Source organism: Gymnodraco acuticeps, unplaced genomic scaffold (genome assembly GCF_902827175.1).
Source record: "Gymnodraco acuticeps unplaced genomic scaffold, fGymAcu1.1, whole genome shotgun sequence".
NCBI classification, from domain to species: Eukaryota; Metazoa; Chordata; class Actinopteri; order Perciformes; family Bathydraconidae; genus Gymnodraco; species Gymnodraco acuticeps.
In genome coordinates this window covers 532188-547281 of record NW_022990886.1, presented here as the reverse complement: position 1 = coordinate 547281, position 15094 = coordinate 532188, and the positions used below count along the sequence as shown (strand labels likewise).

The following is a 15094-nucleotide window of genomic DNA, read 5'->3' as shown; positions in this document are numbered from 1 at the left end:
AGAGAGAGAGAGAGCGAGAGGAGGCGAGAAAAAGAGAGGGAGGGAGCGAGAAAGAGAGGCCTGCTAGGACATAATTAGTGATATAAACTTTGGCCGCTCTCCAAACATATAAATATTCTCTCTACCCAAAAGCCAGAGGAATGATTACAACTAAAAGTAATAGCCGATCAAACACCACAAGGAAGCTGCGTAAGGACCCCTTTAGAATCATTGTGTCTGCAGTTGGTTCGTGTGTGGTGTGTGTGTGTTGTGTAGTGTGTGTGTGTGTGTGTGTATGTCGCTGTGTGTGTGTGCTGTGTGTGTTGTGTGCTGTGTGTGTGTTGTGTGTGTGTGTGGTGTGTTGTTGTGTGTGTGTGTGTTTTTGGGTGTGGTGTGTGTGTATACAACAGACACATGTGTGAATGTGTGTGTAAACTCGTGTGAGTGTTGGCTCTCTTTTGCCCCCTCATTAAACCGCGCTTTACTCTGGTAAACGGCAACAGCACAGACCTCAATGTCAACTGGAGAGGTTAGAGCCATCGGCAAGCTCTGGGACACACACACACACACACACACACACACACACACACACACACGATACACCAAGTCTCTCGTGAACATGTTATCTAACAAGTGCATGAGCGGCAGGCACACCCATTTTATTTTAAATTGAAACTTGTGGTAAGTTTTCAAAGGCGTGCTACTTTTGTCTTTGTTCTGACACAGCAGACAAAATGGAGAGTGTCAGCCTCTCCCGGCCCCATGCCAGTGTGAGCTGGACATTAGCAATTCACACATCAAACTCATAAATCAAGGGCACCCTTCGCCACAGTATAAATTGAGCACAGAGGCCTGGAACTGGCTGTCTGCTAACTGTATCACTCTGGGTTCCCATAAATGGATCCATAGTATTTGTTCACATGACATTTAACGTTTAACGTCGCCCCTCCTGTGTAACTTTTCGCAGACATTTCTCCTGCCTCATGTTCTACAGGGAGAAAAATTAGGAAATATCTGTAAGAAAAAAAAATGTAGGAATAAAATGCATGCATTTTTAATCCAATGTATCTATTTAATGGCTCACAAACAACAATAATGACATGAATAATCAATTAAACATGCGCACACACTCAGGAACACTCACAGATGCACACAGAGCTTTGTTTGGGCTGGGCAATGGAGCCGAGGCACCTCAGCACGCACAGGTGAGTGTGAGTGCTTTCTTGACATGTTTTATTTTACCTGAGACTAGGAGCTTTTTAGTCCGAGCGGAGCACGACTCCTGACTTTTCCCTGTGTTTTTTATATATCTGTTGTAATTTATTGTCTTTTATTGTGATTGTAGTAATGTGTTTTTATGTGATTGTAGTATTTATTACATGTACAGCACTTTGGCCCGACCAAAAATCGCTTTTAAATGTGCTTTATAAATAAACTTTGATTTGATTTGTCCTTCACCAATTTTTATTTTGTACATGTTTGGCATCGCAAGCAGATTATGTGAAAACTCTCTTTTCACCTTCGATGTACCGAACAATCATGAACAGCGTTCGTGTCAAACATGCAACATCGATCATACTATTAACAGGAACACGCACGCACACACCCAATCTGTTACCATGGCAACACCTACCCTTGATGCACACACACATAAGGCAGATGGGCAGTGGTCTAAAAATGTATATCTTTTTGATCTGCTTTTCATTCCTGCAATCATGTTAGTGTCATGCGGCGGCACAGACCGACATGAGTGTGTGTGAACTGTCAACTAGCTCTGTTCACAGCAAACAGACACCAACATATCACTGCATGACGAGAGTGGAGTGCTACAATAAAACCCTGCATGTTTCACATCGTGCTATTTCATAGCATTAATACCAGAATAATGCCATCTTCTAACGCTTGCCTTCTGCACCCGTACAGTGGAGCGACATGTGGAGCAGTGTCACATGCAGAGGCATTGTGGCACAGACGGCTGTCGCCTGTGTGATGTACTGAAGTCTGTGCCGACCTGTTTGACAGTTGCATCATTTGAAACATAGTGGGGGAGCTGCTCTAAAGTAGAAGCCTTTAAAATGCGGTGCACAGTCGCACAGTGTGCGAGTGCACGTTTCATAGTTTACATTTTAAGCTTTTTTTTCTTCAGTATTCCACTCAGGCTGGATTCTTAAAATATAAGTCAGGATGTCGAGGTTCCCCACAAGGGTAATCACATTATTTTCATGAGTTTGAGACGCAGGACCAGACTCCAAAGTTTGCCTTTGTCTTCATTTGAAAAAGTTTGATAGCCTCCTTATTTCTGTCTTTCCCGATGGGTGGGTAAAAAAGACTCAAGCGTCAGCCTGTCCACCTGAGTGTGGTTTTGTTATCTAAAGCTAGTCTATAGTCTATTACGATGGACAGATACACATACACCCCCAATCTATTATTGAACAAAAGGCTCACACCTCCGCTCAGCCCTTCAGGGAGGAATCCATCCCTCCATCCCAGAATAATTTCACACATCAGTAGATACACAAAAGAGAGAGAGAGAGAGGGAGGAAGAGAGGAAAGGAAGAGAGGAAAGGACAGAGAGGAGGAAGAGGAGAAGTAGATGGGGTAAAAAAATGTATGGGGTCACAGCTCAGTGCTCGTGGGAGGCCAAGGTGTCGGGGGGAGCCATGCGTGACAAAACAGAGATCAGAGGATCATATGCAGTCGCACACACGGGCAAGAAAACAAATGAACGCACACGCGCGCGAACGCGCACACACACACACACACAGAGATTCCCACACACAGTCGAGACATATGCATGCCAAGAAAAAGGTGAAAATAAGGACATATCAGATGAAGACTTGTAAGGATGGGTCAGACTTAATCAGAGGCATCCAAACACAGAACTGTAATCTGTTTATCTTTCACACTCTCTCTCCCACACTAAGGATAATCCTAATTTTGCATGCAGACAACAGTGAGGATGAGGAAACACAATACCGATTTTAGATTTCCTTATGCGTATGGGAATGATGAATTACATGGAAACCCACAGTGGCACCAATGTACCACACGCACGCCCAAACACTGACACAGAAGTGTGTCTACACACCGAATAATTACAGAGCGTTTTCAACACACCATTTGCTGATAACACATTCCCACATTTCATGAGCAACATCTAGACCAGAACGATATTATATTTGAACACAAACAAACACACACACATTGAGAGGACGCGACTGGATAAATAAATTGAAAGCTCAAATTTGACAGCTGACTCGACAGCTGTTGGCCGATTTGTCTGGAAATCCGACATATACAATTGTGTTAGGCCAGAATCCACTGTGGAACTACCAACACATTGTGTCTAAAATGTGATGACCAACAATGATTTTAGTTCTCAATATATGCTGCTGATGAAAACTATACGCCTTGCAATGTCTGTATCACAGACAGATGGAAATCAACAGGGAAAAAAAATCAATTCTTTTGTTGCAGCAGCTTAAAAATGATATGGATCTTTGCATATCCCTATCTGACACCAACAAACACACGTATAGGCAGAAACACAGACTGAACAACATACATGCACTAGACGCACAGCGAGCATACACACGGTTCTCCCTAGGAAAGCATCAAGCTAGAGGAGCAGCAGACACAATGGAGTGTTTAAGTATGCAGCTAACTTTATGCCTGGGTGGAAGAAAAGCTTTGAAGGAATCCGCTGAGGGACACCCAACCTCCCTCTGAACTGAGCCTGTACCTCCTCATCAGAGAGAGAGAGCGAGAGCAACGTGGAGAGGGAGAAGGAGAGACAGAGGGGGGAGGAGAGGCAATGAAAGATAAAGATAGAGGGGACGAGATGGTGAGTTGGAAGGGAGACAGATGGAGGGAGGCAGAGGGCAGGAGAGGTGGCAGCAACAAGGCCTTTGTTGGTCTAGTCCCCACGCCTTCTGCACAATTGCTCTTGGTTAGGTTGATGTGTGAGAGTCCCTAACCGGCAGCGGTCACGTTGTTCTGAACCGTACATACACACACACACAAATTCACTCACTCACACACACTGCCTATTCACTCTTCAGTAGGCGCCGTGCTTAACTCCCAGTATGACCTTCATTGAGATGGATTGCATGCAAATGTAATGACTTTCCTGAGAGAAAAACCACAGGCCAAATCAGCTTTGCATTGCATAATAATGCTGGACTTGGTAATCAATAACACAAACACACAAACACACATCCATAATGGAGTGCACAGCCTGCACATGGAGAAAATGTCTCAGCAGAGGCCAACAACATCACAATGGATGGAGCTAACCACCAGTGGTGAGCTGTGCAATGCATAAACAAGGAGCTATTGACGATAAATGCCTGCATCCATTTCCACCCATCAAACACTTCCCTAAGCTAACAGCTTAAGTCTGGAACAACATGTGAAAGCTTTTCACACCCCAAATGTTTTGCTCGGGGTTATCTTTGGCCATGAGTAAAGACTAGTCCCAATCTAATTTGTCTTCATTTTACACTGAACCTCTTGGCCAGCAGCACAGTTTAAGTTATCTATTGTTCATGCTGCAAATAGATGCTAATTTGGGCCCAGAGCAGACTCTTTATTAATGAGTGGTTTGTTTGAAATCAACAACAGTCAAAGCATACTAAAACTTCTAAAATGCGATAACATTAAATATAGTGAAGTGCAAAAAGCCCTTAAGTTACTTAATGTTCGCTTTTATGATAAACTCCTCCGGGTGCCTGGTCACTGCTTCTGTTGTTTAATCCTCACAGACGGCTTTTCATTTTTCCCCTCTATTTTTTGTTTTGTAGGACAACATTACACAATGTAATAGAGCATCATTTTCACACATAACAAAAAGCAGCAAAAAAAGCAACTATGAGCAAAACTGTGCCACAAATCTAACAGCTTTCTATGGTTGCATAGCAACAATGTTAGGCTCAGATTGCAATATATATGCTCCTGACCATAGGGGTTTTTGAACCCGGTGCCACTCCGAAGTGGAAACACTCAATCTGCAGCCTCGTTTTTCATTTCTAAGCCGTATATAGTTTTAGACCCAGGAGTACCTGATTTCTACGCCTGAACCCAGGGTTGTTTGGGTTACAAAGTGGAACAGACAGCAACACACCAAATGGAAAGTATAGTCAGTGGGATTTTCTTGCAGTCAGCACAGGTTGCTGTTTTTTATTTCCTCGTGTCACAGTTTTAGGGTCCCATAATGAAAAGCTGCCATTGTGTTTGTTTACCTCCTCTTCATCTCTCGTTGTGACATTAGCTCGAGATGAGTCACCAGCAGTGAGTTCATCTCATTGTCACAGATATTTCCCTCTCGAGTGTGTCTAAGTCTCACCTCGTTGGTGTTCCAGCGATGGCGCTCCTTGGGCAGAGAGGAACATTTGGGCAGACACTCCAGCAGCTTCTTCGGAAGGTAGATCTTCAACTGGCCGGGCTCATCTGCAGCAGAAGGGGGTGACGATAAAGGAAGATAAATGAGGGATGAGTGGGAAGAGGAGAGGAATTTCTCATCAGACACAGAGGCATTGTGTGAGGAGAATACCAATACAAAAAAACAGCATGTCTGGAATCCGGATGAATAAAACCATAACACTTCTATCGTGTAACAGTCTAATGGCTGACCTTAGGCAAGTGTATTTGCACAAAGATTAGTTCATGCCCATGAAGGACAAACGCTCAATCCAGGACTTGATTTGTGATAACTTGCTGGGATTTCCGATTCATCAAAAATACAGCTGAGAATTGTTGGCATAGCAGTGAAAAGATGTCACTAAGTATGTTATTTCTAAAGCAGGAACAGGATAACATGTATTTCTTACTCATGTATGTGTTATTCACAGTCATATTAGAGAGGTAGGGTTGACACTTGGGCTCTTCAGGGTACAAACAATAATTAAGTGTGCGGTGCGCAGAGGGGGCGACAGTGCATTTATTTTTGGATGGCAGGTGGAGTGGCACAGCGCACCTGTGGCCCACCTGGACAAAGACTGGGATTAGGAAGAAGCCATTATCATACATTATCAGTGCATCTGGGGCCAATCACATGAGCATCTTGTATCCCCTTTAAAAGCAATGCTCTCCCCACAGTGTTATCCAGAAAGTTTGGTACTGGGAGTAGAGACTCAAGACTAGTTTCCTGAGAGGAAACGTATCTCTTTTTACAGGAGCTGGAGCATCATCAGAACAAATATACAAGAGCCAAAATGTTTCCACAGGAGGCTAAGGTTTAGATCATATTTGTAGACACACTTTAATGACATTTCTGGGAGCTTCATGCTTTCTGTGCAAATAAAACATTGATCCTAACGCTACACATTACCATAATAATGTAAGTTGGTTACCTTTACTCGGTCTGCATTATTACCTGAAATAAATAAGTAAATATTTCCAGAACATCCCATAAAAAAGACCAAAATGTTTCCCCTTTGTAGCCAGAGACCAATACAGTTTATTCCTCTCTCATAAAACTCTATTGTTGTCCCAAAACATTTAGTTTTCACATCAGTGAGCTCTACCGTCGCACTGGGTGACTTGTTTCTTCATTACCATGAACATAGGTACAGCAGCTTATTTTAAGTGAATCCTACAAACACCGTCCTGCTGCTGTAAATACTCACTAGAGCAGACAACCCACAGCTGAATACAGCCCTACATAAATGCACCTTTGACTTCTGTTTGTAACAGTCTTAACACCACAGTGTCCAGCCGTTCAAGGAAGCTGTTAAGCAATTACAAATTGGTGTTGACAATGACACAAATAACCTGGTGTTAATTAAAAGAAAATGTGTCAGTGTTATGCAATGTGATAACTGGTAGAAGTACAACTTACTGAACAGCAAAACATGAATAATATGAGTTTGTGTAATGTTAGCGAGACCTTTAAAGATCTTTGATTTATTTTGTATGAACTTCTATTCTGATCTGTTTTTTGGCAGTCAGTTTTTGCCTCTGAGTTCTGTTACTGTGAAGCACTTTCAAATGAATTGTATCTGCTATACAAATAAAGGTATCATTATTATTTGTATTATTGAAAGTGCGTTTTACCACCAAAGCTGTATAGTCAGAGCAAACTGCTCCTACTGCGCCTCTCCTCCCACTGCGGGGCGCGGAGAATCTCCAAAACACTGAATAGTTGCAGGTGAGGAAAAAGAAAATCCCTCTGCGCCTCAGGAAAGTACTACTTCACCAGCACACAGCGTCCACACAAAGATAGAGCCCCTGGTGAGTGTCTGTGTGTGTGTGTGTGTGTGTGTGTGTGTGTGTGTGTGTGTGCCTGTTTGTGAGTGTGTGCCCAACGGGTGTGCCGCTCAGAAGTCAAAGAGAGCAAGCACTCAAAGGTTATTGATAAGAATTTGAGTAGAGGGCGTCCATTCATGACTCCCCTGGGAAGATAGGAATTATACTTTACCTGAGGGCACACGACAGAGCAAAGAGAAAAAGAGAGATAGGTGGGGTGGGAGGGTCAGAGAGGGAGACAGAGAGAGGCGGTTAATGAAGAAAAAAGGAACTTAAGGAGAGAGAGAGAGAGAGAGAGAGAGAGAGAGCGAGAGAGAGAGAGAGAGAGAGAGAGAGAGAGAGAGAGAGGGGAGATTTAGAAAGTAAGAATCTTGCAAGGACAAGATATAGAACAAGGTAACACAAAGACGCAAAGAGGGAACAGGACAGGAGTGGGGTCTGTGTGTGTGTGCTCATCGATGTCTGAGCATGTGTGTGTTTGTGTCAGTAGAAAGTGTGTTCAGGCACGTATGCTCCCCATTATCAATTATGCATTTATTAATAGAAGGCCTGAGAAGACAACATTTCAAACAGCTGAACGGTGCAGCAGCTTAGTTAAACAGCTGAATGGTGCAGCTTAGTTAAAGCCTAATTTCTTTTTTAGCAGCACTCCAGCCGCTCTGCTATGAATGCCAATCAGCGTTTAAACCCCACCCCTCCTGGCTATAACCCCCTCCCCTCCCCCTGCTGTTCTGAAGAATTCTCATCAGAGCCTCGCCTTTGAAATGTACCAGAACCACCACATCAAACATGCCCGTTGCACATGCGTATAGCACACACATAAACACTGGCGCACACACACACACGCATGCTTTCAAACATGCAAACAGGCACATACACACACAATGCCTGCCGATCAAAGAATAGACATCACAGTATTGTCCCAGAGTGGCGTTTTTTACCAGTGACCTTGGTACCGAAAACCCTTTCAAAGCACACCTTCATGGACACAGGCGTCATCTTAACCTTTCCTTACACTAACTCCCCCGCTGACGAGGAATGGAAGACCAACTTTGCAGATTTGTCGAATGCTGATGAGCTTTTACACCCCAAAGGGTTGTATCTTGTATTTCTAACAATCCTGAACCAGCAAATGCGTCCCTGTTTTAAACAATTCAGCCTGGGTACTGTCGCAAATCGTCTTTTCCATCTGTTCCGAATGGCTCTCAGTGGAGCTATACCGTGGTGTGACATGGGGCAAAAACGTCTCTTCTGTTTCTGGCTACCCAGGAAAATGAAGCATCCTGGGACACGGGGAAGACACATTTAAATATGTAAATTCAGTGCTGCTCCCATTTATATTTGAAATAATAAAACCGTTTCAATACCTGCATTGCTTCATGCGAGTCCCTCGGCAGTAAGCCACACATTTCTGTCTGTACATAGATCACTCACTAATCTAGTAAAAAGAGTCCAAAGCCTGAATGCTAATCGGGCTCGTTAAGTCATATAGAGGAATATGTGCGAAAAAGTGAAGAATGTGAAAAGTGAAACATCGCTTTAGTTGCCCATCAAATGCCATCATTTAGACTGGAATCACACAGAAGAGCGGCCTCCGACTGATGAATATTTTACCTAATAAAACTGTCATCTCCATATTTAACACAGAAACAAGCCAATGCCCTTGTGAGATGGCTGTCAGTTAATTATAAAACTCTCCTCAGTAAAGAGAGAGAAAAACGCTCCAAATGCAACTCTTAACTCTCCCCCTACTGATATTAGGAGGCGTCAGGGGAAATTTTCACATTTTCCCCCTTTTCGGGATGAAATTAATGTGACAGAAAGAAAGGCTCATTGCACAGCAGCTAGATAGAGGGATGGTGTGGGAGGGTGGAAGGGCAGGAGGGAGAAGAAAAGGGGGGAGCATAGCATGGGATGAGTGAGAGTGCAGGAAGAGGGAGGGAGAGACGAGAGGAAGAGGGAGAGCAGGGGGGGGTTGGGGGAGGGATAGAGAGATGGGCGTGCATGCTAATTTTATCATTCTGCTGATAAACTTTTCCTCCAGTAATCCTCCAGCTGGGACGTGAGAACAGATAGGAGACAGGGATAGGCTCGGGAAGTCTCGGCTCATATTAAACAGCCATCCCAAACAGAACTCTCTGTTCTATGCTATTGTTTTTATTTAGATTTTCTCTAAATTCTTTATTTGCTATATTGTGACAGTCTTGTTTGCTGTCTTCCCTTTTAACACAACAAGAGGATCTGCTGCAGGTATAGGGCCATCTGCTCCGTTTGAGATGAAAAAGGGGGTTGGGGGTGTGTGTGGTTTTCATATAGCTTCCTCTCTATATCCATAACCCCTGACTAACAAAATCTCACTGAGTAGCATGTCTGTCTGCTTTTCCACACATTTGTTGTTTTTTGTCCCCCTAACACACACACACACACACGCACACACACACACACACATGCACGCACATATATATACACTGAGGCAGAGACATTTATCTGCGTCATGTCCTCAGAAATCAATAACCAATCAAAGCAATCATTGCCTTTATAGTCCGTCGAACACACCGCAGCTATCACACACATGCCCAGTATGTCACATGCACACACACCCATGCTGCGACCCCAGATTACACACTCCATCTCACTCTCAGTTTAACCAGGCCCATTGAGGATTATAGATACATAATGCCATGTGTACAGATTAGGTATGACAATAAACTACTGATAGCCAAAGTAAGCCCTGCCTTCTCTGTGGCTATGTGCGGTACTGTATGTGTGTGTGTGTGTGTGTGTGTGTGTGTGTGTGTGTGTGTGTGTGTGTGTGTGTGTGTGTGTGTGTGTGTGTGTGTGTGTGTGTGTGTGTGTGTGTGTGTGTGTGTGTGTGTGTGTGTGTGTGTGTGTGTGTGTGTGTGTGTGTGTGTGTGAGTGTGTGTGTGTGTTTGTGTGAGTGTGTGTGTGCCCGTTAATACTGTACTGGCATGCATGAATAAACATAATGTGTAACAGAGCTGAATTGGAATGACGTCTCGGCACAGAGACACAGTGTGTGTTTGTTTTGTGTACGTGTGAGTGTGTGTGTAAGTGTGATCCGTTACAGAGCAGATGAGAAGGAGACCTCAATTCCTGCATCACATCATTCTGCCAGAAGGCTTTTATACTTGCTCCCAGTCACCCGGCGCTACAGACGAATATGCGCGCACACGCAAAAAGAGTGTGAAGCGGGTTGGTGTGTCTCTTACTGTTGGCGTCAGTGTCGTCACTCTTGGGAGGGGTGTGTCCGGTGTATCCAACAGCAATCCTGACCATTCGCTCTGGATTTCTTATCTTCTTCAATCCTACAAAGAGGGGGAAAAGAGAGAAAGAAAAACACATTAGGAGGCGCTGCAGACTTTGGATTCCTCATCCTTCTCCTCTGAAGCTTGGAAACAAAACTCCAAGTGATATGCATGTGGGCTGATCCATTTTCAGATCCACTAACTTGCCTCCATTGTGTCTCCTGATCGATTGGCCACAGTAGATGCACTGCCTCCATGTGTGTGACTAACTTGTACCAAGCTTTAGTTTCTCTTCTCTCTCATCATTTCTCTGTTTCCCTGACCACTGTTGCTATGATACAAAGTAGACCAACCAGCACACAGGGAGATGGTTTTTCAGGCTATATGGTGGATGTTGTTCTCATGCCCACTGGTGTACTCTGCTGATCAGCGCCACACACATCTGCCAGGGGTGGGAAGCTGTACTGCTGTCTGCCCTGCCATGCATTTGGCTTCCATTCAGCACGGCTGAGCCTCGTAAATTATTACACCGTCTCTACATATAACACAGAGGGGGGCTACGGACAGAAAACCCTCATACGGTGAATGTGTGAGACGGTTTGCGTGTTAGAATTTACAGTATGGGCAGGGGGATGGTTTTATATGTGTGTGGTACAGTGCCTACTGATACCCATGGGCCATCTGTCTCATCTACAGTTTGAGTCTTTACACGCAATGGGACTCTCAACCCACGACCTTCCCTTTGCCTCTGGCTGCACTCTGCCTGCCTGCCTGCACGCTTCTCTGTATGTGTCTGACTTTTAAGAGCTGTACACCTGCATATGTGCTTCCCAAATGTTAAACACTCCTTGTGTAGTTCAAGTTATCCAAAAATTGCCCTTTAAAGAAATCCTGCTCAGCATCGCTCTCTAATGGAGAGAGGTTAAAAGTGACTTTGTATCACTTTTCTGAGGAAGAGATCAGAGGAATAATTTAAGAATAGTCCTATAATAAAACTGTCTTCAGTGCTATATGTCATTTGAGCTGTTAGGGTATTGAAGAACTGCGTGTCATCCACAACACATTGAGCTGATGTGTCTTTTGAGGATGTGTGATATCTTCTTTGAACAGCCAAGACACAAAAAACAATGCTTACAACAGATTAAACCAGGGGGTGTTTATAAACAAATGTCAAACACACAGGTAAGAAACAGAGATGTCATTAGAGTCGAGGTGGAGATGACATTGCCATGGTGGTTTTGGTCACCTTAAATAATTAATGAAAGACTGAAAAACAGTCAGGAGGGTCTGAATGAAATGGTGGCTGTGTGTGAAAAGAAGGACCCATGAGAGTTTTGCAGGGGGACTAAAAATGTAAACTACATTCTTACGTGATATGACCTAAAACTGACACACACACACACACACAGCTCACAACACCTCCCCCCTCCCTAAATGCAGCCAGATTCTCACCTTCACTGCCTTGGCACAGATCACACATCAAATGAACACAAACAGAAACACACACGCCAACACTGAATAGTGACTAAATAAATGCACAGCTGGTCGGTGAGGTTGCTTGCATGTCAGGCAAGGATATCTACGATTCAGTGGTCTATTTTATGCCTTCAGAGACACACTATACACACACACACACACACACACACACACACGGAAAGCATCTGAATTCCTTCAGCGTGAACCACTCTCATCCACATCCCTTTTATGCTAAACGCTTGAAAAGCACTCATAAAGCAGCTGCTCTGGGGAAAGGCTGGCAAGCGTTGGACGGTGAAACGGTTCCCTATCCCGACTCACTCACAGCCTACCGACGGGACAACTCTCCCCCCGTTATTTATCTGCTGTCGGTTGACCGAGCTCCACACAGCCGCTAGTTCAGCACCAGCGTCCGTGTTTTCGGGACGAGCTAGAAGAAAGGGAAAGCCCCGCTGTTATCTCTCTCCTCCTCCATGCCTCCGTCCCTACACTGCCTCGCCTGAACCCCGAATAGCCGGACTCTGCTACCTCAAATAAAACCCGTTATTTCTCTCTTACCTTCCGGCTTGTTTTCGGCAGCCATTTCCCCTCCGCCGCGCGCCTCATCCCTCCTCCTCCTCCTCCTCTTCCTCCTCCTCCTCCTCCTCGACTCGACCTAGTGGTGGTGGAGGTGGTGGTGGGGGGGGGGTGGGGGGGGGGACCACGCGCGTGCACAGAGAGGACAGCTCAAGGAGGGGGGCGGGGCAGAGAAGAAGGGGTGGGGGGGGGGCGAGCCTGCCGCGTTCAGCAAGACTATTGGTCCGCACGGGAGAGGACTGACAGCGGGGATCCGTGATGGTGACTCGCTGAACTCTCCATCCCTCCGTTTGTTCCACATGGTCCCGCCCCCACCACTTACGGTTACGCGCACTGTTCCTCGCTCTCTCTCCCCTCTCACGTCACTGAACGACGTCTGTATTCGAGGACACCTTGACAGCCTCCCACAGCATCATCATCATCATGCACATCATCGTCTTTTCTCTCTCTCTCTCTCTCTCTCTCTCTCTCTCTCTCTCTCTCTCTCTCTCTCGCTCTCTCTCGCTCTCTCTCGCTCTCTCGCTCTCACACACACACACACACACACACACACACACACACACACACACACACACACACATATTTTAAAAACAATATAAAAACAGTGCAAGAAAAAACTGAGTTTTAATATTATAGTGCAAGACCAATGTGCAATGAATGCAGATGAAGTAAACTATATACATGTAAAAACTAAATGCACAATTTAAATGTAATAGGATAACAACAACAGAATGACACACACATACAAACGCTCATTTATCCACATGCAAATCCAGTGGACTGTTGACAGTCCGATGAGCGTCCGTGTCCTGCCATAAATTACGAACCCCTTTTGAATCTAAATGAGCAGAACTGCCTTAAAGAGACTTGTGTTTTGATATGGGTTGGCGGTGCTGTCATTCGCTGTGGTGCTGAAGCACGTGGTGCTGAAAGGACAGCTCCACGCGCGCCTACACAGGCTGCGCGCACTACATCGAGCAGTGTTATTGAATTGAAGTGATGATAGGTCAAGAGAAAACTTATAGAACATGAAAAACAAGATGCCCCCTCCCCCCTTACACACACACCCTCCCCCCTTGTTGTATAACTTTTCTTCAGCAGGAAATCGATGTAGGCCTATCTTTCTGTTATATTCACACGGGAAGTTAAGTTTATACCGCTTTGCTATCCCTTCTAAATAATGGGATTCAAACGGGACCATTGTGTTCTTGTTTTAAGCCCACACTGTCACTCTGTGCCGCGGGGTAGGATATCGCCTTTGCGCCAAAGCCTTGTGTTTGACAGAGACAATCCTCTCCGTAGACAGGCTTCACGAAAACTAGCTTTTAAATCTCAAGCTACGTAGCTTTGCGTAGCCTCGTTCAGGCACACAAGGCTCTTGGCCATCACACAGTTCAAGCATGATGAATAACAACGAAAAATAAGTAGAATATATGTAGCCAAATAAAATATATCGATTCAATTTAACCTTTTATAATCTGTAGCCTAAAATGCACATTTGCCATGTAAAGAAATATAGAACCATTTCTTATCTGAGTAGTGTTGTAAAGTTATTTTTCTACGTTTTAGTTACCAATTAAGAATGGCTTTGTTATACAATTCTGAAGTGAAACTGGGTTGTAATACTGCACAATTGGTACAGAAAACAGGATGATGTTAAAACGCGTGACACCATGCCTGGCAAGATTGAAATGCTGCTTTCTGATGCATCGCTAATAATACGATAATAAAATGATTTACTGTATCCTGTTGTCTTTTAATCAGTAGGCTGATGCATTTACATGTAAGAAGCATTTTAATATGGCTGTGTGAAATACATGTTTAATGGTTTAATATACTGTTTGGTTAACACATATTTTATAAACTAATATATTCGGTTGTAAAATCGTAATGGGAAAAAACAGAGTAACCAGAAAAATATGCCTAAGAGAAATATGGTGCAGTAGAAGTAGAAAGAAGCCATGCACCTGAAGCAAAGTAAAGTATTAGGTTGCATTCGACTACTGCCTTCTTCTAAATTAGTAAACAATTAGTACTATTAGGCTATTAAGTACTTGCAGTTTTGCTAAGTCTTGCATTTTTACTTGTAGGGTAAAGTAGAGCTTTTTTATATTTTGGTAATGATACTTATTTAAAACGGATCTGAGTTGTTGACAGGACATACCAATAGGGGCAACTGTTTCAGGGCCCAGACCCCAAACAGCCTGGCAAGTGGCAACTTCTTTTTGGTGATTTATCAACCTTTTAAAAAAAGGACCTTGAGTGCTTTACTAACTGAATCGAGGATATGCTTTATGACAGACCTTATACTTTCATACCGAAGAGCGTCACCATGGTAGGAGGGGAAACACATATCGACAAAGTAGACATGCAGTTTGCCGAAGGGACCATAGACTACCGAGTGTTTATAAAGAAAGAAAAGTTACACAACACTACTATTTAAACGTACTGACTTTGTTCCTGCATGGAGCTAGTGTCACATACTTTCAAACTCGAACACATCCAGTAGAGGACCACAGATTAACTTCCGCTCCCCGCCGTGCATCTGACCA

The 15094-nt window shown here is 44.1% G+C and overlaps 1 protein-coding gene across 2 annotated transcripts in view; it reads right to left on the bottom strand.

Moving 5' to 3' along the window:
- Window positions 1-12811, bottom strand: part of LOC117557600 (calmodulin-binding transcription activator 1-like) — a 48492-nt gene extending 35681 nt beyond the window's left edge. Inside the window, exons 1-3 of one of the 2 annotated variants that reach the window (XM_034233497.1) lie at window positions 12525-12811; window positions 10455-10550; window positions 5324-5427 (exon numbers count right to left, since the gene is read on the bottom strand). In XM_034233497.1, the coding sequence (XP_034089388.1) occupies window positions 5324-5427; window positions 10455-10550; window positions 12525-12549 (225 nt within the window). In that variant the 5' untranslated portion in view covers window positions 12550-12811. The remainder of the gene's footprint in view (window positions 1-5323; window positions 5428-10454; window positions 10551-12524) is intronic. The other variant, XM_034233496.1, reaches the window with a different exon arrangement.
- Window positions 12812-15094: the final 2283 nt, after the last annotated feature.